This window comes from Salmo salar, chromosome 05 (genome assembly GCF_965601325.2).
Source record: "Salmo salar chromosome 05, fSalSal1, whole genome shotgun sequence".
Lineage (NCBI taxonomy): Eukaryota > Metazoa > Chordata > Actinopteri > Salmoniformes > Salmonidae > Salmo > Salmo salar.
Window position 1 is genome coordinate 74832437 of NC_138295.1, and position 23058 is coordinate 74855494.

The window sequence follows — 23058 nt, forward strand, 5'->3', positions numbered from 1 at the left end:
ATTTGGGTCAGTCCCGCTATTATCCTTCTTGAAAGGGGACTTTGAGGAAATCCTGGATCTATGTAATCAGAATGCTGCCCGCTGCTGTAGGAAGACCTTCCGTTTGCTGTGGGACAGGAGAAACTATCTCTGAGCTTCCTCCCCATTCAGCGCCATCTCATACTTCAGGGAATCACAGAATGGTGAGGCATGGAAGTGACTCATTGTTTTGTGGGATATCGTCACCCAAGGTTTACATAGCTGTGGGAGGATGTGTCCAAAGGTTCAATTGAATGGCACACCGTGGGAATAGAATTCAATCAGGGAAAAGTAAAGTGTATTTTACTACCCATCAAGTCCCAAATACAACCCCTGGATGAACCAGTAGACTATCAGGAACCAGTGGAGGTGTTTGTGGTCACACTGATGAGTGCCTATGGGAATGTTTTTAATTTTTTTATTTAACATTTATTTAACTTTATTTAAATATTAATATAGGATGCTGCATCTAAGTCCTTGCTCTCTATCTCTGTCTCTCTGTGTCACACACAAATCATACAATAGTAAGATATCCTCCTTTGCTCACCATTTGTGTGCGTGTGTGTATGGGTGCGTGCGTGTGTTTTGCAAAGACACTGTGCTTAGGGTTGTGAGTCTATGAAAAGACATACATCCTGCTGCAGTCGAGGTGCAGGGCAGGAAATAGAGGGAACAGCAGGGGGAAGGAGGAAAAGGGGAAATTAGGTACAAATGTATGTGTGTTTATTACGCCATATTACTCACCTCTCCCGTGCTCTATTCTGTTTGCCAAACATAACCTCATAAATACAATAGAGCCAGTTGGGAAATCAGAATTTGCTCAGTAATAAAAAATATATAATTATTTGCTCTTATCTGACAGAAGTTGGACTTCTGTCTCGGGTGACATGACCTAGCCATTAACCCAATAATGTTTAAAATGAAAGCCATGGGATTAGTGGCGCATATAAACTTTTTTTTTAATCGTGTCTGCTGTTCAGTTCAATGCCACAAGAGGACGCTATTAATCTTTTATAGTGCTTGATTCCACCCGATTGTATTTTCTACTATCACTGTAAATCAACTATTATGGTTCATGAGTCAATGCATTTAAGACACTACAACATAGTATCAATGTGTCTGATAAAACAGTGTAGGTTACGCATCAGTCATCATTTTTCTATGTCTGTCCTTACATTGTTCATGTATGGCTCATCGCTATTAAGATTTTGTTGATGATCAGTTACTTGAGAAGGAGACCAAGTCAAGACGCTGGACCGGGTGGATTCAGTTTATAGTAAGGCAGTTTATTATGAGACAAAGATATTTGGCAAAGCGTGCACGGACTCCTTCGTTTAGCTCATAGGGAACTAGCAGAAGAGAGCCCCGAAACATAGTGTGCATCCAATTTATACAATGAAATAACAGTGTGTTGAGGTTGAGTCTAGTAGGTCCGCTCTCCTGACTGGTCGATGAGTGGAGGGACGGTCCATTCTCCAGGTGGTGTCGACTTCCCATTGGCCCTTGGCAGTGTCCTTTGTCCTCGGAGTCCAACACACCTAAGTGTGTGTGTGTGTGTGTATTTCTGGTAATTCGTGTCTGGGTGGTTGCGATATTCATGGAATGTTGTTTTTTACACCAGTGGTCAGTTCGTGTGGCTAGGGCGCTTTCATGTCTTGACATTTTTGTGTGAGTTCTTAAGTCAGCCATCTGTCCTCTGGGTGTGGTCGTGATTGGTATCAGTTGGTTGCTCAATATGTCTCTGGAATTTTGTTGTGTGCTGTTGTGAAACATGTTGTGCAAATGCCCTCCTTATATATCATTAGGTAAAACGTTAGATTATCTTTATTACAACATCGACATCTTGCTCCCAGGCAAATTAAACAACTTCTTTGCTCGCTTTGAGGACAATACAGTGCCGGTGACACAGCCCGCTACCAAAACATGTGGGCTCTCCTTCACCGCAGCCAATGTGAGTAAAACATTTAAACGTGTTAACCCTCGCAAGGCTGCGTCCTCAGAGCATGTGCAGACTAGCTGGCTGGTGTGTTTACAGACATATTCAATCAATCCCTATTCCAGTCTGCTGTTCCCACATGCTTTAAGAGGGACACCATTGTTCCTGTTCCCAAGAAAGCTAAGGTAAATGAGCTAAACGACTATCGCCCCGTAACACTCACTTCCTTCATCATGAAGTGCTTTGAGAGACTAGTCGAGGATCATATCACCTCCACCCTACCTGACACCCTAGACCCACTCCAATTTGCTTACCGCCCCAATAGGTCCACAGACGATGCAATCACACTGCACACTGCCCTAACCCATCTGGACAAGAAGAATACTTATGTAAGAATGCTGTTCATCGATTACAGAGGACAAGATTAATATGAAATGAAAGGCGAGTTCCTAACGAGTTTGGGAAGCTAAGCTAGAGCTCTGTGAGACATTCGCAACGATGGGGGCAGACGTTTTCATCAAGAGAGACCTTCAGCAAATATGCACATTTTCTCTAACACTAAACATACAAATATGCATTTCACAGTTACAAGGAAGGTGGAATCTTAGAGTTAGTAGGTTTATAACTTGATTATGCTGTATTTAGAAAGCATATGAGTTATTTTAAGCCTTCTTCATACAGTTTTGTTGAATAGGAAATACATCACATAAAACATGTAATATTTTTATCATATTTGTATTGTGTACTTGAGCTTGTGTCCTCAAAAGTGACTACACCTCAGCAATTTACAGCTATTTTAACCAGAAAGGTGAGATTTAAATATTTTTTATTAACGTTCTGAGAATGTAAATTATAGGCTATTTGGAGGTTTTTGAAAAACATCCTTAAAACTTATCAGATTGTTTTTTTCATAGGGCAACCAACCCATTATCAGCATCTGGCTCTGAGGCACACTCCTCTGAGACAAGGCCATAACTCAAACTATTCAATAAAATTAACATCTGTGCCCAGTACGGGTTGTCATCTCCGGACAGTCCCGTATCTCAGACCCTTTTCAGGTGTCCCAACTTTTCTTTTTATAAAAAAAATATTAATTCAGGCTACAAGAGCATAGACCCAACGACAGTCACTGAATGTCATTACACTTTTTGGTGTTTTGTAACAGATTCATCAAATTGCGTGAGTGCACAATGCATTGTTTCGATGCTTGAGTAGATGAACATGCGCAGGTAGCCTACTTTTTTAAGTGATTTGTTTGACAATAAAGATGAAAACATTATGACTGGTTGTGTTCATGCTAAATAAAAAAACAGACAGTTAAATATCATGTCTTTACTATTAGGCCCATACATTTTTTTGGGTGTGCACACGAGGTCCCATGAAAAAAATAGAGACCCCTGAATGTCACAGTATAATTCGCCCTCTGTGAACAATGTTGCTGTGACCCAAGTCAAATATTCAAATGGAACTGGCTGTATGTAGACCAGAGTTTAGACCAGGGATGGGCAACTGGCAGCCCCCTTTTGTAGGCCCATGTATCCAGGACTAGGAAAGGCCCAGTGGGCTAAAGGCCCAGTGCACTACTTTTAGACTCCAACCACTCAAGCCATAGACTATTTTCTCTGCTGCCACAGTACAAGTGGTACCGGTGCATCAAGTCTGACACCAACAGGCTCTTGAACAGCTTCTATCCCCAAGCAATATGATTGATAAATAGCTAACAAACTTGCTTCATGGACTATCTGAGTTAACCTTGTAACTTTATTGACTTTATTGTCTCTATGCACATTCACAGGACACTACACACTAACACACACTGTCACTCCAACACACTCACAAATACTCACTCCATCATTTGCTTGCTCACACATAATATGCACAGACATTTATACGGACTCCACACACTTGCACACCCACTCACATACAAACTGCTGCTACTCTGTTTATCTTATATCCTGGTGCCTAGACCCCTTACCCTTTTACATATCTACCTCCATCACTCCAGTATCCCTGCACATTGTAAATATGTTATTGGAACTGACTTTTAAAAATATTCCCTGTACATAGTATGCTTACTTACTTATTTTATTATGTATTTCATATTTCGTAATCTTATTTCTTGTGTGTTTAAAAAAAATAGTAATACATTGTTATTGATTATTGCATTGTTGGGTTTTGAGTTTGCATGAAAGGCGTTTTACCATACTTGTGCATGTGACATTAAAACGTATAACTTTAGTGAGAATTTTTTTTAATTAATACTTTTTTACTTTCAGATTTTTCAGTGGGCACCCTCAGCATACCTACTTCCCACGGCTATACGCGAATCAATTTCCCAAAACGTAATAATAATTATTTATTTTTAATTCAGGAACTCTGTCGAGGTCTCGAACGACTGTTTAGAGTTAGAATAGTAGAATGCACAAAGTGCAATTTCGAAATTTGGTTGTGGATCAGCAGTTTTTCTCTTGTTATGTCAGTAACTACACAGTCACTCAATTAGCTCATGTCAGATAACATTTTTTAGATTGGTAAATTAGTCGAGCCAGCTATCTAAATTTGTAGTAATCATGGTCGAATTACCGACTGGGGGGCCACCCACTCTCACTTAGGGCCCCCAAAAGGCTATGGCCGGCTCTGACTGCACGTGTGGGTATGGATTTGGGTACAAAGACCAGCGATCTACTGCGGCCCCTCATGATGAGTTCAGATGTTTTGTGGCCCCCACCCCCATCAAAGTTGCCCATCCCTGGTCGATGTATCTTATCACATTCACCTTGCTTGACAGTTGTGTGGTGGAGGATGAAGAGTCTTAATGTCTTAAAGAGTCTTAAAGCTGTTATAAGTAATATATAAGTAAGTAAGTAAGTAATATATATATATATATATATAACTTATAACAGCTTTTCACCAGCAGGGAGAGTAAAAATGTTTTTATTCAATATTATTCTGCAACATCAAGGGTTTACGGTGTTTAACAACAATAACTTTATTACGCAAGTGTTGTAGCAATAGTAATAACGAGAAGGCAAAACTTGAAATCAAGGAACAAAGTAGGTAAGTATCTTCCTCCAATGGGAGGAGGCGAGGCAAAGGAAACGGAAGGCGAGGCATACGTTCCATATCTAGTGCAACTGCCATTTTGTTTTTCAGTTGAAGATCCATTGCAGCTACGGTTGTTCTTTAGAAAATGGCATTATTCGACATTTAGATATTGCTTTATAGTGTGTTTGTTTCTTAAATTTAAAGACTTTCTTGTTGAGAAGTAGTGGATGGTAGATTAAAAGACCGAAGGACCAACTCTCCTTGTATATTGTGATTTAATTGTTCTTGTTTACGTTAGGGTCTTCTGGCCGACGACGCTCTATTAGATTGGTACTGTACCTAGCTAGTTATCTCGGTGGCAAAATGGCGGCGAATACGACCCAGACAGCTCCAACTGCTAACTGGTAAGACCTAAAATTATCAAGTTAAACATATCGAGCTTTCGAATATGTTCTCACTTTATTTTGGACCTGTATTCTAGCTAGAATTTGACATTTAATAACGTTCTCAGAAAGTCTGCGATTCGCAGAGTTCGCCTCGTTCCGTTAACGTAGCTAACGCTAACTAGCCAGTAAATTAACGTTAGCTAACTCCTACTTTCCTGCAGCTTCGTATCGGTTAGCCTTCTCTACTACCAAACACCACCAACTATGTAGTACGTAGTTATGATAGACAAGGTAATTAGCTAACTGGGTCACAGTCCAGTAACCTAGTAACATCCGTCCAAGACTCTCACTAAGTTAACGTTATCTTCCAGGCCGGGTCACAACAACTAATAGTATCAACACGATTTTCATGTCTACGATGGGTCATCAAGAACTGGTGTAATAGGGCTAATGGGTTGATTCCGGACCGGGCAGTTGAGCTACGCTCTCAAGGCTTGGGCAGTATTGTCTAACTTGTCATAGAATCAGTTCTATAAGATTTGGAAATGGTCTAGCTAGTTGTCAGCAAAGTTACTGTCTCTTAAGTATAGGCAGGGCCAGGCGTGACTGTTTTATTCTGTACTAGCAGGGGTTCTTGCTATTCTTCATGTGGAGTCAAAGCACTCTTATTTTGAGCTTCGCTCAACATACCCTCTGCTAACAGAGACACGTTTATTTCCCACCAATGAGAATATCCTATTTTATTTAGGGGCCACAGAAATAGCAGGCTTTGAATTTTATGTGTGTGGCGGGGCCATGCTCAAGCAGCTGAGATGCTCATTCAACAAGTTACCTTACTAAAATGTATTCATATACACTGAGCAAAAATATGAACGCAACATGTAAAGTGTTGGTTTCATGAGCTAAAATAAAAGATTAAAGAAATGTTCCATATGCGCATAAAGCTAATTGGTCTAAAATGTTGTGCAAAAATTACATATGTTAGTCATCATTTTGCCTTTGCCAAGATAATCCATCCACCTGACAGGTGTGGCATATCAAGAAGCTGATTAAACAGCACGATCATTACACAGGTGCACCTTGTGCTGGGGACAAAAAAGGCCACTAAAATGTGCAGTTTTATATCTTCCAAGTTAACAAACCTGAAACCTGGTCATGTTAAATGTATCAGACATTTGTTTGGTTTCCGTACTGAATGACTGACAGTCACGTGTCTCCTGTCTGTTGTAGGTCGTATGGCGCAGCAGCAGGTCCAGAGGGCCAGACAGTCTCGGAAAACCCAGAGTGGGAGAAGGCCAGACAGGCACTGGCCTCCATCAGCAAGACCCAGAGCGCCACCAAGACCGCTCAGGCCAACCGGACCACAGCACAGGTGTGTGTTTGCTTATGTGTCTGTGTTTTTGCTTTTCGGATGCGTTTGTTCACTTACTGCAAGGTACATTACCTACGATAATGAAGTGAAATTCTGCTTATGAAGGGGTTTCATGTCTGTCAGATGGCAGTTCTATTCATCTAATTCAGGGGTTCCTAAACTGTTTTGGCCCGCGACCCCATTTTGATATATAAAAATGCGACCCAACCATGTAAAAAAAGTTATGTCATCAACGGCAAATGTTCACTTTTTAAATTGGGGCTATGACAGTTTATTACAAATCATTCTGACAGTACTTTTGACTAGGGATGCACGATATATTGTTGAATATATCGGAATCGGATGTTATTAGCTAAAAATGCCAACATCGGTATCGGCCCGATGTCTAGTTTATCGCCGATGTGCAAAACCAATGTCAAAGCGGATGTGCATACCTATATAACGTAGGTACATGACATAATGACGCCTCAAAAATGTTGCGCTACATGTGCAACACAGCATTCCTAACCTAGCCCACAATGTCTGCTGGTGTGGATCGGGCAGTCAACAAGTCGAGCAGTCATTTGAAAGAGTAAGAATATTTCAGAGAGAGAACTCAAAGGCGAAATCCATTTACGCCAAGATAATGGAATTCATTGCCCTTGACAATCAACTGTTCTCTGTCGTGGCTGATGTTGACTTTCGCCGACTGGTCGAGTACCGGTACACATGTTGCCCTACCGGAGTTACCCAGTAATGGCGTCACTGCTATTAGCTTCATGACGTACTATTGAACGCCGTTTGGGTCTTTGCGTGTCAAAAAATATGCAATTTGATGAGTCAAATAAGCTTGTAACTTTTTAGTGACGGGGCAGTATTCGGAAATTCAGATGAATGACGTGCCCAAATTAAACTGCCTGCTACTCTGGCCCAGAAGGTAGGATATGCATATTATTAGTAGATTTGGATAGAAAACACTCTGAAGTTTCTAAAACTGTTTGAATGGTGTCTGTGAGTATAACAGAACTCATATGGCAGGCAAAAACCTGAGAGAAATCCAACCAGGAAGTGTGGAAATCTGAGGTTTGTAGTTTTTCAAGTGATTCCCTATCAAGTACACAGTGACTTAGGGTTCATTTTGCACTTCCTAAGGCTTCCACTAGATGTCAACAGTCTCTAGAATGTTGTTTCATGCTTCTACTGTGAATGGGGAGAGAATTAGAGCTCCTGGAAGTAGATGAGTGAGAAAATGATATGAGCTCAGTGGCGCGCACTCCCGTGAGAGTTAGCTGTGTTTCTTTTCTTTTTTGAAGACAAAGGAATCGTCCGGTTGGAATATTATGGAAGATTTATGATAAAAACACCCTAAAGATTGATTCTATACATCGTTTGACATGTTTCTACGAACTGTAATATAATGTTTTTGACTTTGTCTGAACTTAACTGCGCGAGCACAGTGCATTTGGAGTACTCTACCGAACGCGCGAACAAAAGGAGGTATTTGGACATATATGGACTTTATCGAAACAAATGCACATTTATTGGGGAACTGGGAGTGCATTCCGACGAAGATCATCAAAGGTAAGTGAATATTTATGTTATTTCTGAGTTTTGTTGACTCCACAAAATGGCGGGTTTGGTTTCGTCTCTGAGCGCTGTGCTCAGATTATTGCAAAGTGTGCTTTCGCTGTAAAGTTATTTTTGAAATCTGACATAGCGGTTGCATTAACCTCCCTGGGCAAGGTGGGACGTTTGCGTCCCACCTAGTCAACAGCCAGTGGAATCGTGTGGCGCGAAATACAAATACCTCATAAATGCTATAACTTCAATTTCTCAAACATATGACTATTTTACACAATTTTAAAGACAAACTCTCGTTAATCTAACCACACTGTCCGATTTCAAAAAGGCTTTACAGCGAAAGCAAAACATTAGATTATGTCAGGAGAGTACCCTGCCAAAAATAATCACACAGCCATTTTCCAAGCAAGCATATATGTCACATAAACCCAAACCACAGCTAAATGCAGCACTAACCTTTGATGATCTTCATCAGATGACACTTCTAGGACATTATGTTATACAATACATGCATGTTATGTTCAATCAAGTTCATATTTATATCAAAAACCAGCTTTTTACATTAGCATGTGATGTTCAGAACTAGCATACCCACCGAAAACTTCCGGTGAATTTACTAAATTACTCATGATAAACGTTCACAAAATGCATAACAATTATTTTAAGAATTATAGATACAGAACTCCTTTATGCAATCTCGGTGTCAGATTTTAAAATAGCTTTTCGGCGAAAGCACATTTTGCAATATTCGGAGTACATAGCTCGGCCATCACGGCTAGCTATTTTGACACCCACCAAGTTTGGGACTCACTAAACTCAGAATTACTATTAGAAAAATTGGATTACCTTTGCTGTTCATCAGAATGCACTCCCAGGACTTCTACTTCAACAACAAATGTTGTTTTGGTTCCAAATAATCCATAGTTCTATTCAAATAGCTCCGTTTTGTTCGTGCGTTCAGGTCACTATCCGAAGGGTGACGCGCGAGCGCATTTCGCGACAAAAAAATGTCAGAATATTCCATTGCCGTACTTAGAAGCATGTCAAAAGCATGTCAAAAGCATGTCAAAAGCTGTTTAAAATAATATTCCAACCGGGCAACGTTGTATTCATTCAAAGGCTGAAAGAAAAAAATTGAGTAGTCTTGTGACCGCGCATCTCCAGTGTCACTGTCCCCAGGCTGACCACTTACAAATTCTGTTGCTGTTCTTCGCCCAGAGACGGCAGACACCCCATTCCACTTTCTGGCGGCTTTAGAGAGCCAATGAAAGACTTAGAAAATGTCACGTTACAGCACAGATGCTGTATTTTCGATAGAGATGCAACAGAAGTACAACAAATTGTCAGACAGGGCACTTCCTGTATGGAATCTTCTCAGGTTTTGGCCTGCCATATGAGTTCTGTTATACTCACAGACACCATTCAAACAGTTTTAGAAACTTTAGTGTTTTCTATCCAAATCAACTAATTATATGCATATTCTAGTTACTAATCTGTAGTAACCAGATTAAATCGGGTACGTTTTTTATCCGGCCGTGAAAATACTGCCACCTATCCCAAATAAGTTAACCTGTTAGGGCTAGGGGGCAGTATTGACACGGCTGGATAAAAAACGTACCCGATTTAATCTGGTTACTACTCCTGCCCAGTAACTAGAATATGCATATAATAATTGGCTTTGGATAGAAAACACCCTAAAGTTTCTAAAACTGTTTGAATGGTGTCTGTGAGTATAACAGAACTCATATGGCAGGCAAAAACCTGAGAAGATTTCATGCAGGAAGTGGCCTGTCTGACAAGGTGTCGTTCTTCTTGTCTCTGTTTATTGAAGAGTGAGGATCTTAGCTGTCCCGTGACACTTCCTACGGCTGCCATAGGTTCTCAGAAGGCGGCAAAACGCTGAATCGTGGCTCTGGCTGAAACAAAGTAGCGCGTTTGGGTAGTGGCTGGTTACAGTACTGTGAGACTCAGGCTCGTGCCCGCGTCGACCGAAAGCTTTGTTTTCTTTCCTCTGTTTAGCTAAATGGACATTCCTGGTCGGAATATTATCGCTTTTTTTACGAGAAAAATGGCATAAAAATGGATTTTAAACAGCGATTGACATGCTTCGAAGTACGGTAATGGAATATTTAGATTTTTTTTTGTCACGAATTGCGCCATGCGCGCGACCCTGATTTACCATTTCGGATAGTGTCTGGGACGCACGAACAAAACGCCGCTATTCGGATATAACGATGGATTATTTTGGACCAAACCAACATTTGTTATTGAAGTAGCAGTCCTGGGAGTGCATTCTGACGAAGACTACAAAAGGTAATCAAACTTTTATAATAGTAAATCTGATATTGGTGAGTGCTAAACTTGCCGGGTGTCTAAATAGCTAGCCCGTGATGGCTGGGCTATGTACTTAGAATATTGGAAAATGTGCTTTCACCAAAAAGCTATTTTAAAATTGGACATATCGAGTGCATAGGGGAGTTCTGTATCTATAATTCTTAAAATAATTGTTATGCTTTTTGTGAACGTTTATCGTGAGTAATTTAGTAAATTGTTAGTGAATTCGCCGGAAGTTTGCGGGGGGTATGCTAGTTCTGAACGTCATGTAAAAAGCTGTTTTTTGATATAAATATGAACTTGATTGAACAAAACATGCATGTATTGTATAACATAATGTCCTAGGGTTGTCATCTGATGAAGATCATCAAAGATTAGTGCTGCATTTAGCTGTGGTCTGGGTTTTTGTGACATTATATGCTAGCTTGAAAAATGGGTGTCTGATTATTTCTGGCTTGGTACTCTGCTGACATAATCTAATGTTTTGCTTTCGTTGTAAAGCCTTTTTGAAATCGGACAGTGTGGTTAGATTAACGAGAGTCTTGTCTTTAAATAGCTGTAAAATAGTCTTATGTTTGAGAAATTGAAGTAATAGCATTTCAAAGGTTTTGAAAATCGCGCCACAGGATTCAACTGGCTGTTACGTGCCCCAGAGAGGGTAAAATGGTGTAAAAAAGTTGTATGTTTGAGAAATTTTAATTATGAGATTTTTGTTGATTTGAATTTGGCGCCCTGCTATTTCACTGGCTGTTGAATAGTGTGTCCCGCGGGTGGGACGCTAGCCACATTTCCCAGAGAGGTTAACTTGACGAGCTGTACAGCATGGACCGTTTTTTCCTTCCTGACACAGACACACAACCGTCTGATCTGGGCTCGTATCCACAAAGCGTCTCAAAGTAAGAGTGCTGATCTAGGATCAGGTCCCAACCTGTGTATGTAGTCTTATTGTTTAGGATTCTAAAAGGCAAAACTGATCCTATTCTGAGGCTTTGTGGATGCGGGCCCAGGTCTTCCTGGCTTTTTACCAGAATATGATTCAAATGGACAAGTAGGCTTTCGTTCTGATTTAATCTCTCGTCACTTAGTAGTTGTCTGTTTGTGTTTCCAGGCTGGTCAGTTTCAGCCTGCAGTTACTGAGTCCACAGCCATACAGCAGCAGCAACAGCAGCAGTACTACCAACAATGGTACCAACAGAACCAGCAGCAGCCGTATCCTGGATACACCTACCCCTACAATTACTACTACCCCATGGCGCCGGGCCCCGTATGTGTACATATCCTCCGCACCCTCCACATTTCAGATTAACTGTAATGTAGTCCTTGGCAATGATTTCCCCGACACTGATGCCGGCTTTATGCACTATAGCATTTAGATAAGGAATTGGAATTGTTAAGATTTAGCCAACACATTACAAAACCGGCACTTTGCGACTAAAAAAATCTATGAACTGTTAACACATGATACACCGACAGAATACACAACATAAAACCATTGGTTGAAGCCAAGCCAGTACCATATTTGAAGTGTGTTTTCCTCTGATTCTCCAGTATGGTGGTGGTGGCTATCCTCCTCAGGGCCAGTATGGTGTACCTCCAGGACCTTACCCCTCTCCCACCACTCCAACTGGACAGGTAACCATCAGAAAACTGCTACTGTTGCTACTAAATCAATCAAGTTTTCAGTTTACTTCACTCTTCCTCTATTGCAGTTTATGAATCATTGACTAAATGATTCCCCAATGCCAGGCGTTTGTGTAAAAATGACTTTGTTTCCGGACAGAAGTGCGCCAGGAATAAAACGTATGAATTAAGATGTTATTGATGACTGGCATTTGAATAATGTTCTATTTCTACCGTGACAAGCGTCCCTAATTATCTCACACTGTCAGGTACAACCCTACACTGTTGATTGGTCAATGCGTCATGCTGCCTTGTTGACAAAATGACTGAGTGGCACAGATTACTGTTCGATTTGAGAAGGGGCACAGATTACTGTTCGATTTGAGAAGGGGCACAGATTACTGTTCGATTTGAGAAGGGGCACAGATTACTGTTCGATTTGAGAAGGGGCACAGATTACTGTTCGGTTTGAGAAGGGGCACAGATTACTGTTCGGTTTGAGAAGGGGCACAGATTACTGTTCGGTTTGAGAAGGGGCACAGATTACTGTTCGGTTTGAGAAGGGGCACAGATTACTGTTCGGTTTGAGAAAGGGCACAGATTACTGTTCGGTTTGAGAAGGGGCACAGATTACTGTTCGGTTTGAGAAGGGGCACAGATTACTGTTCGGTTTGAGAAGGACGCTCCTCCCTCCCCGCTTTCGACCGATGACGTAACGGGCCTTTACCCGGTGCCTCGCGGCTCAGCATAATGTAATCCTCCCACTAAGAATATATCTGGAGCTGAAGTCTGTTGCAGTTAGAACGTTTTGCTCTGCAGTTCTCCTTTCATATTGAGATATTCTCAGTTTGAAGTTTTGGAATCTAGTTTATTACCTTTCCTTCACAAGTTTCTTTTCCCCCATCTATTATTTGTCCCTACTTTCCCAGCCTCCATCCCTGCCCGTGATGGATGACCAGTCCTCGAGCTACCCCTCTCAGCCCCAACCCCCTCCTCCTGCTGCCCCTCAACCACCCCCCCAGAGCCCCACAAGCTCTGAGCAGCCCCCACCCCCCCCTCCCCCAGCCATCCCTCCCAACTCCCAGTACCCCCTTCCTCCAGGGCAGAACTACAACCCCAACAACCCCATGCCCTACCCCAACAACGACCCCAATCAGATGAGAGGTTACAACCACAACCAAGGCAGGCCCAGCTATGGGCAGAGCTACCAGACTCAGAACTCGTACCAGCAGCAGCAGAATAACAACCAACACCAGCAACAAGGACAGGGTCAGTATGTACCAGGAGCTGGGAGAGGAGAGGCCAACAAAAACAAGAACCATCAACAACAACCGCCACAGCAACAAGGACAGCAGCTCTGGCACCGCATGAAACGTAAGTGTGTGAGGGTATTGAGTTGTGTGAGGGTATCTCAAGCATGTTTTTTTCTGTCAGCTTATCTTTGTTTGTTTCCCATCACTTGGTGTTATTGTCTTTGTTTCAATGCCTTCTTTATTGTCTTCCACAGAGGCACCTGGAGCAGGTGCGATGAAGTTCAACATTCCCAAGCGACCCTACGTCATGACCAATCAGAGTTTCCCTCCTGGGGAACAACCCACCGGATTGGCTGCTACTCCTTCCTCCCCAGCTGCTGCTCCTTCTGCACCTGGCGGTGCCCAGACACGGTGAGGAGACAGCTACTAATGACACCAATATATCTGTCTGTTCTATCCTTAATACCTACTGGGGAAGAATGAAGTAGCTCTACTCATGATCAGAAGATGACAGGGGTTTAAAATCTGCATCCAATAGATTTCAGAAGTACCATGTCCTGCTTTCTCAAACTAACAATTAGTCACTTCAAATTGACCTAATACTCACAAACCAGTTTCCTTTCCCTCTGATTTACTGTTGCAATGCTGATTATAAAAATGATTCCCTCAGGCCCCAGGACTGGCCCCAGGCGATGAAGGAGTATGTTCAGCGCTGCTTCACAGCCTGTGAGAATGAGGAGGACAAGGACCGCACCGAAAAGGGGCTGAAGGAGGTCCTACAGAAAAGACTACAGGATGGGTCTGCCTACACCATCGACTGGGACCGCGAGCCTCTGCCTGAGTGAGTGGAGCAGTTGTTCTTGGAAAAGCCTGATGTTTCAGTGTCTTGGATTCTTAGCCTGATGTTTCAGTGTCTTGGATTCTTAGCCTGATGTTTCAGTGTCTTGGATTCTTAGCCTGATGTTTCAGTGTCTTGTTTTCTTAGCCTGATGTTTCAGTGTCTTGTTTTCTTAGCCTGATGTTTCAGTGTCTTGGATTCTTAGCCTGATGTTTCAGTGTCTTGGATTCTTAGCCTGATGTTTCAGTGTCTTGGATTCTTAGCCTGATGTTTCAGTGTCTTGGATTCTTAGCCTGATGTTTCACCCTCTAGGAACTTAGAAAGCCTGAATCCCCTTTTGGAGACAAAATGTCTAATTTCTGCCTAAGCCCAATCAAGAGGTGCTAGTCATCCTAATCCCTTCTCTCCTCTCTCTCCTTCCAGACTGAAGGCCAAGCAGTCTCGCTGGGAGGCTGTTCCCACCCAGAGGACTCTGGAGAGTTCTGTGGGTTGTGGTGGGGGTACAGGTGGGGCTACGCGTGGCAGGGGTGGTGGGGCCAGGCTGGGGCACTACAGGAACGTCTTCTCCCAGAGAAGCCCCTCATCCAGCTCCTCAGGCTCCTCCTCTCGCTCCCCCTCTCCCTCCCACAACCGACACAGGGACCGCAATGGCCAGAGACACAGGCGCAGGTGAGAGACAGTGTGTTTGTATGTTTTGGGTTAGTCCAGTGATAAAAAAAAAACATTTCATAATTGGCCAGGTGTATTATTTGTCACAACCTGCTTTGTTATAGGTCAAATATTCCCCTTAATATAGTATGATGATAGCCACTCTAAAAAGAGAAAGTATGCTGTGTAGTTTTATGTTGTTGTAATGTCCTGTTCGTTCTCCTCTTCCAGTGACTCTGAGTCCCAGTCGGACAGCAGCATGTCCAGTGACCTCCGAACCCAGCTTCCCCGGCGCAATCAGAAAGGAGGGCGTGGTCGTGGGGGCGACAGGGACCGAGGCAGAGGGGGTGGAGAGAGGGGACGAGGAAGGGGCGGAAGAGGCAACAGAGGACGGAGGTAAACAAGCATGTTTTGGCCTAAAGAACAATTCCAGACAAAATGTTTTGCATGTCAGCAATCAAGTTTTCAACATATACAACTTTCAAAATACAGAAATCTAGCCGGAATGATGCATTTTGCATCATATTATGTCGAACTCGGCATCATATGATGCAAAATGCATCATTCTGGCTGTATTTTGAAAGTGATACATCTTGAAAACTCGATTGCTGACATGCAAAACATTCTGGGACTATATCAACAATGGACTAATGAAACAAATACCAAAAGCTAGTTGTGGGTGAAATCTTCTTTCAAGTCATTGGCCTTGACCCACCCACAAACTAATATTCACCTTTCCCTGATTCTCATTGTGCTGATCACATTTCGGCTTCTCTTCTCAGAAACATGGATGACGCTAACTCCACCGTCCTGGGCAAGAAGAGGAAAGGTGGGAACGCCGGCCTGGACTTCCACGACCCCCACCGGGAGGCCAAGAAACAAAGCCGAGCGGCACGCTTCCACAACACAAAGATGCGCTCAGAGCCCCTGGTGCTGTCCATCAACAACCTGGAGCTGCCCAAGGAGGACCTGAGCTGGGACGACTGCCCCATCGTGGGCACCTGCCAAGAGATCACCAAGATCTACCTGAGACTCACCTGTGCCCCCGACCCTGCCACCGTGCGTCCCGTATCTGTGAGTATCGCCTGTCACGTGGAATGAGAGGATCCTTATTTGAGGCCTCCCTTCAGATGTAGTGATGCTCGTCTCCTAACCCCCTGTCTCTGGCCAGGTGCTGAGGAAGTCTCTGTTGGCCGTGAAGGCTCACTGGAAGACCCGCCAGGACTACCCCTACGCCTGTGAACAGATGAAGTCCATACGACAAGACCTCACGGTCAGTTTACATGTCCTTTTTAGTTTTGTCGATCAGCCACTATCTCGGTATTTGAGTCCTATTGTATGAGGATATGAAAACAGGAGGCGTCTCTTCTCATTTCAGGTCCAAGGAGTTCGTACGGAGTTCACAGTGGAAGTATACGAGTGCCATGCACGCATCGCTCTGGAAAAGGTGAGCGGTCCTCTCCATACATCGTCCCCTTCGCTACCTCGTATTTGACGTCAGGCGTCACATTTGAGTTTAAAGGTGCGGTTTCGTACTAGATGTGCATTCTTCTCTAAATGTTTGCGTTGTTACCAGGGTGACCACGCAGAGTTCAACCAGTGCCAGATGCAGCTGAAGGCCCTGTATAAGGACAACCCGTCAGAGAACATAGGGGAGTTCACTGCTTACAGACTACTCTACTATATCTTCACTAAAAACTCTGGAGGTAACTTACCACCTGCCTGATATTCCTCATCAATCATTATATTTCTGCATTGCATTTTGGCTCGCATAGAATTGAGCTTAATGTCCTGATTTTCTTGGTTGCGTGTTTGTCCCCCACACACAGACATCACGACTGAGCTGGTGTACCTGACTGCGGCGCTGCGGGCGGATGAGTGTGTGTCCCACGCTCTCTCCCTCCGCGCCGCCTGGGCTCTGGGAAACTTCCACCGGTTTTTCCAACTCTACCGGAGAGCCCCACGCATGGCATCCTACCTCATAGACAAGTTTGTAGAGAGGGAGAGGATGATCGCTCTCAGGGCCTTATTCAAAACGTACGTCAGAGGCCTTTCATCCAAACTCCATGGTTCCTAACAATTCATCATTTTACATAGTTGTATGTAGGATAGAAATGGTTCAACTTTAAATTGCCTCTCCCCCTCTGTGTTTTCCCAGATTCAGACCAGACTTGCCGGTGGAGTATGTGCAGTCCAGTCTGGGCTTCCTTTGTTTAGACTCTTGCATGGCCTTCCTCACAGGCCTGGGGGTCACCTTCTTCCCCTCTGACCCCAGCAAGATAGACTGCAAAACCAGCTCAGCCTGTCTGGCAGCCTCCTGAGGGGGTGGGGGGTTTACCGGGGAGGGGGGAAAGCACACTAAAGGGAGATACTGAGAGATAGACCGGGTCAGGAATGTACCCTACAGTTCTTCTGCACTACACCTCAGGAGGGAGACTAGTGGTTAGACTGAAACTACAATTTAGTCCTGTAGAAAGAGGGAGATATGCACTAGGACCCACTAAATCACTTAAGGCTGCAATTCAGTGAGGATCCCACCCACAGATACACTGTGCTCACAGATATGGACTGTATGACAAGAGTGGGGGAGATTATCTGCATACATGCTGCACATCAAATACATTTAGAATAACTTAGCCCCACACATCTCTGATCAGCTCAAGATATTAATTATACCTTCGACTTAGAACATTTTAATGACGAACAGATGTTAGGCATTAGTTCAGTTTAAGACCCGAAGATCAAGCGCCAACTCACAGATCAGGGAAGAGCATAGCCTCAAGGTCTCCCATCCACTATCGCTCTCAGAAGTTTTAAGCTAACAGTGTTCTGTTATGTTTTTCCTTCCCTCAAGTCAACAGCCTCAAACTCATGCGAAGACAAGCCTTGAGAACCCAAGAGAGATGAAAACGAAATGAGCTAAAGTCATCCATCAAGCCCTCATTCAACAGGCTGCTCATCCACTCCAAAACCAAACCAACAACCAGAGAAGAGGTTTGTCTGTTCAGGTGTTCAGCTCTAGAGACTGTGCTAGCCCTTTGCTGCTTTCAGGAAGCCTTCGTGATCCAGCGTCCAATCCGGGAGAGGAGGAGATGGTGGTTTGTATGTCTTGCCCCCCCCCCTTCCCCCAAGCTGTCTACGATTGGCGATCAGGTGGGGAAAGTTACCCCCACTTCCTGTTCCTGCCTAGCCCTGCACACTTGGCACCCCTGAAAGGTATTGACTGAGAAATCTAAAGGTTCTGATTGGCTCCTTGCCCAGGTTGGCCACAGCCATCCTTACCCCACAGTTGTCCCCTACCCGCAGTCCCCTGCTTCACCCTTCAACAGTCGTCACCCAGAGTTCACCAAAGTTTGACCACAAAGTTTACATCCCAGTTATATCTGCTCTCTAATATAGAAGATCTCCAAGCCTGGCGTCTAGTCCCTTCTGGTAGGCATTGACTTATAAAGTGTGATGGTGGATACAGTCCCCTAATCTTTACCAAGAATGGCCTCTGCAATCCCTCGGTATGTGTCCAGGAGGCAGGATATCCACCTATAGTCCATCTATCCCCTGAGAGCAGACAAGGAGGCAGTCTCCCACCCCTTAAGAATACCAAATAACCAAGTTGAGGCTCTGGGCGAGCCTGTGGTGTTTCCTGAGTTACCCGATCAACAGCCCCCTCAGCAGCATGGAATAGCAGTCGTCAAGCACTCCCACCACACAGGACGAAGTCAGCTCTATCAAGATGGTGGCAAAGTCTTCACCTTCAAATATGGTGGCTGGATCAGTTCCGCCATACAACAGATGGAGATGAGATCGCTGTCTGTGCAGATGGCGGCAACGTCTGGGTTTGTATGCTCCACACTCCGTTCAGTAAGGCTGAGTATGTATGTATGGCTGGTAAGAAAAAGGACTCTTGGTGTGCTGGAAGGAGGTGGATGACAGCACGGCAAAGATCACCTGGTATTCACTATTGGCTCATTCACAAACACTAACCATTGGTTTGGGTTAAGGTGTATGATATCAAGTCTATGGTAATTGCTTAAATTCCATCCACGTGATGATAGTATCTGAAATTGTGATATAAAATTAAGGGTACCAGTATTAACCCTTGGGGAACACCCCTCATTTGCAAGACAATGATGAAGCCAAACTGTCAAATTATGCAGGTGCAGATATCTTTTAAACCTGAATGTGTAACTGTCTCCTCAATTGAAAATTGACACATTCTACCACAAAACATTAGTTTAGGACATTTATGTTGACAGCTAAAGCATACAGGACTCTGCTTATCAAATGTTTGTCTGTAATCAAATAATCTGCTTATTTATTTAATGCTAAGAAATCACCATGTGATATTTTTAAAACCCCATTGCAGACATTTTGGTTTTCAATAAAGGCAGGTGAGAGTGAAGGATTGTAGAGTAGTTATTTTGGGGTCCTATCCAGCAGTTATACATTAGGCTACATCCCTGTGTATACTCTTGATAAGATCTGATGCGAGGAGACTAGTGTGGAGAGTTAATTGTAAATCAACATAATTGGCAATGCATAAATAGAACCTAGAAATGGGACACCATTATCAGTTGATCTAATATCAGCGTATATACCCCTTGTTTTCAGGCATGACCTTGAAGAGTATTAACTTGATTCACATCAAAGCTTGAGGTATTTTAGTGAGTTCAGTGCCATTGCGGAGATATGAAATGTATTTGTCACATGCGCTGAATACAACAGGTTGAGACTGAAATGCTTACCTGCGAGCCCTTTCCCAACAATGCAGAGTTAAAAAGTAAGAAAAATGATATAAATAAAAAGGGATTTGGTAACACAATAACGAGGTTATATACAAGATAGGACCTACTTTCAGGATGAACAGAAGTCTGTAACAAATGTCCTGTGTGCTCATCTATAGAGTAGATCTGTCAGTATCTAATGTACATTGTTGTGGATTCAGTTGACCTTTTTTCTTCTCAGTAACTATTCATTGGTCATTTTGATATGTTTTATGTTTACCAGGGCACGTGTAATTTTGACAGAAACGTATAAGGTGAATGAGAAGCTGAAGAATTTTAGATATGGGTAATAAAACATTTATTCTTTAAGACAATTGATGTGAATATGTAAATTGTAATTACAAATCTAAAAAGTTGGATAAATTGGAATACATTGCCTGTTTTTGATATTGCTGTGGATTTAAATGGGGAATTGATAGTGACTGCTTTTTGTAGTGCAAACACTTGCTTGATTTCTACCCTATATTTTTGACCGCTTATTCAATAAGTGTGCAGGACAGAAGGTTTATATTTTGGGCTTTTACAGGGATTGAAAATGGGATATTTGCTGTATAAACCAAATATTTTTCTTGCCAAATTTCCCTTAGATATGCACACTTGGTTGACCACTTTCATTTCTTAATCATTTTTTTTAAATGCTCATCTTCTGTAAACCCATTTTTGTTTTTAGATTTTATTTAATGCATTTCTGTCTCATCTCAACCTTTCTGGCTATCTGTACTCATGAACACCTTAAAGCAGTGGTATTCAAAGCATCGCAACCCATGAGGGAACTGCAGTGGGGTCGCCAAAATGCAAAAACATTCATAGGTCATATTGTATGGGACAATATAAGAAACGTTTTTGAAAAGGATCATTTGAAAAATCTATTTTTATTGAGTGAATGTATTTATTGGTTTATTTTCATTTCGATGAGATGAACATGTAATGAATTGAAGGTAAACACTTTTTTAAAGGGTGTCAGTAGGTTTGGAAATTCTTCCGGCACAAAGAAATTGGACCTCAGAAATTCTGGTGGAAAAAATGTTGTCCCTGCTGAAAAAGTTTGAATATCACTGCCTTAGAGATAAGTAATGTACTAAAACCACCACACAACATCCTGATGGCAAGAGAAAGGTTTGGTTGAAGGCACTGCACTCCCATCAGCCAAGAAACAAACTGTGTGTTTGTTGCTCAAGTCTCCCATTTGTCAATTTCCTTGGAAGTAGTTTGTCAAAGAGCAAACCCAGACCTGTTTCAGATTATCAGTGGTTTGGCTGGTGTGAGTCAGTGTTTTGATATGGTAGCATATCAATATGGTAACGTTTTTAATATTAATGATTGGATTGAGAGAGCCTGTGAGAGAGAGGAATTTTTTTATATATATATATATAAAATGACTGCAGGATCAGTTTCAATATGAATGTCTGGATGAGTAATCAGTCTTCTCAGCAACCCGTCTACCCATTTATAGATCCCTTTGTTTCATTTGACTGGCACTATTTTGTGTGATACGTGCTCGCTTCGGTCATTAATTTCAACAGTTGTACTCATGACTCAACTTGTCCCTTCTCTCCTCATCTTCCTATCCTCTGTCCCTCTTTACTTTTCCCCACTCCCTTCACCAGTCCTTTTCTCTTATTTTTCTTCTTGCAGTACTGCATTACAGGAGCAAAAGGAATGTGAAAAGAGAGCACCTCCTCCCAGCCTCCAGAAGCAAGCTGGAGAGAGGGAAAAGTGTGAGAAATGCAAGACTTGATACTGCCAACTCAAGTTCAAGCCATTTTGTCAATATGACCTGAAATGTTGCGGTGTCTTATACATGGGAGGCTGACTTCAGTTGTTTTAATCAAGTCTTTTGAATGTATTTTATTTGACTATTCTTAACTTGAATCAAGAAAACATTCAATGTCAGATTTTTTTCCACTCTAGTTTGCCAGAAACTATTTTGGAACACTGTTGCAAGTTCTGTCTATAGTTAGGAAGGCCTATACCTCTAAACCATTAGATGTGTTAATGTATACTGTTTGTCCAGAAACATTTGCATGCGTTCTTGTTTTTCATAACCAGGGTGTTCCCTAGAAATTGCTTTGTCATTATGTCAACTTCTGAAGTACAGATCAATATTTGGTAAGGCAACCTTTTTTGGTCAGTGAATATTTGGCGTCTCTGTAACCTGTTGATGTATTTTGTCAGCTGCCTCATGTGGTCTACCTGTAAATTCATTTGCCCGCATTTGGTATTTGTCGTAATACAATGGGAGTTATTTTAACCTGGAAACACATTAAGTATCTCTAGCATGTAAAATAATTTGAGATTTGAAATGGATCTGGACATACAGCATACAATTTTCATTATATCAAGGAAAATACTCTATTCGATTCTAGATATTTTTTTTCTTATCTGCTTATATTTGGCCACATTCCTGTCAGTTTTGAGTAGTCCGGTAGTAGTTGGCTCCCATATCAGAATGTTTCTCTGTCTTGCTCTGTACCTTTCCTAAACAGGATGCTTTTCTGTCTCTGTTGATTTCAGACACCTCTTCAACAGTGAGGTCAAGTTCATGTAGCGTGCTATCTCCTGGTCTGATGTGTTTAACATTACAGAACCTCTCACATTGATGCTTTAGTTCAATAAGTTTAACTGTACATTTCCATTTAACTAACTATGCTTCTCCTTTTTAAAATGTGCTGCTCCTTCTTACTCTCTCAACTGTTCCTTCTGACACCTGTGGGTTTGTTTTTTTTCCTCTCTTGAACTTCATCGCTGTGTAACTCCTGCCTCCATATGTCCTATTAGACTGCACTTGAACAATTCCCTTTTCTTACTTCAGCCTGATGCATCGGTTCATTTTTCATTCTTTAGTGGATTTGTTCTGTTGCTCCTTTTCTCTCCTCACTCTCCTTACCTGCATGTGTCCCCTCCCTCTTCCCTTCTATCAGAATATCTCCTTTCTCCACCCTCTTCATGTTGAGTATCTGTTTGCTAGTGACTATTGTTGCTGAGTAACTATCCATTCTCAGTAAGTATTGCTTCTATGCTGCTCAGGTGGTTTGTTGCAGCTAGCTGAAACTAAAGAATATACTTGCAAAATATCCCTCCTCCCCAGTCTCAACCCTCCCTGGATTGTATTTGAAATGAAATACTCCCGTTTTGTAAATACTGTGTACATATGTATTTTTTTCTTTAAGAACCTAATAAAATAAGTTTAGAAATAAGTATTTTGTCTTGAGTTATAGAAATGACATGTTGCACTTCTACTTAATGTAAAAATTGCTGCTCAAGATT

At 42.4% G+C, this 23058-nt stretch overlaps 1 protein-coding gene across 3 annotated transcripts; it reads left to right on the forward strand.

Moving 5' to 3' along the window:
- Positions 1 to 45: 45 nt before the first annotated feature.
- Positions 46 to 22988, forward strand: LOC106605761 (leukocyte receptor cluster member 8 homolog). Of its 3 annotated transcripts, XR_001328930.3 has the most exons (16): positions 5080 to 5403; positions 6616 to 6757; positions 11760 to 11915; positions 12200 to 12283; positions 13201 to 13645; positions 13779 to 13935; positions 14195 to 14365; positions 14786 to 15031; positions 15242 to 15406; positions 15793 to 16084; positions 16182 to 16283; positions 16389 to 16457; positions 16587 to 16716; positions 16840 to 17047; positions 17169 to 20077; positions 21399 to 22988. XR_001328930.3 is itself a non-coding variant. In XM_082975548.1 (15 exons), exons 3-15 carry the CDS (start codon positions 11901 to 11903, stop codon positions 17329 to 17331), a joined length of 2247 nt encoding a protein of 748 aa, XP_082831674.1. In that variant the 5' UTR covers positions 46 to 182; positions 6616 to 6757; positions 11760 to 11900; the 3' UTR covers positions 17332 to 22988. The 3 variants fall into 3 exon arrangements, 2 of the variants coding, with proteins under 2 accessions (XP_082831674.1, XP_014057162.2); XM_082975548.1 differs by lacking the exon at positions 5080 to 5403 and adding an exon at positions 46 to 182 and having other exon boundaries at positions 17169 to 22988; XM_014201687.3 differs by having other exon boundaries at positions 17169 to 22988.
- Positions 22989 to 23058: the final 70 nt, after the last annotated feature.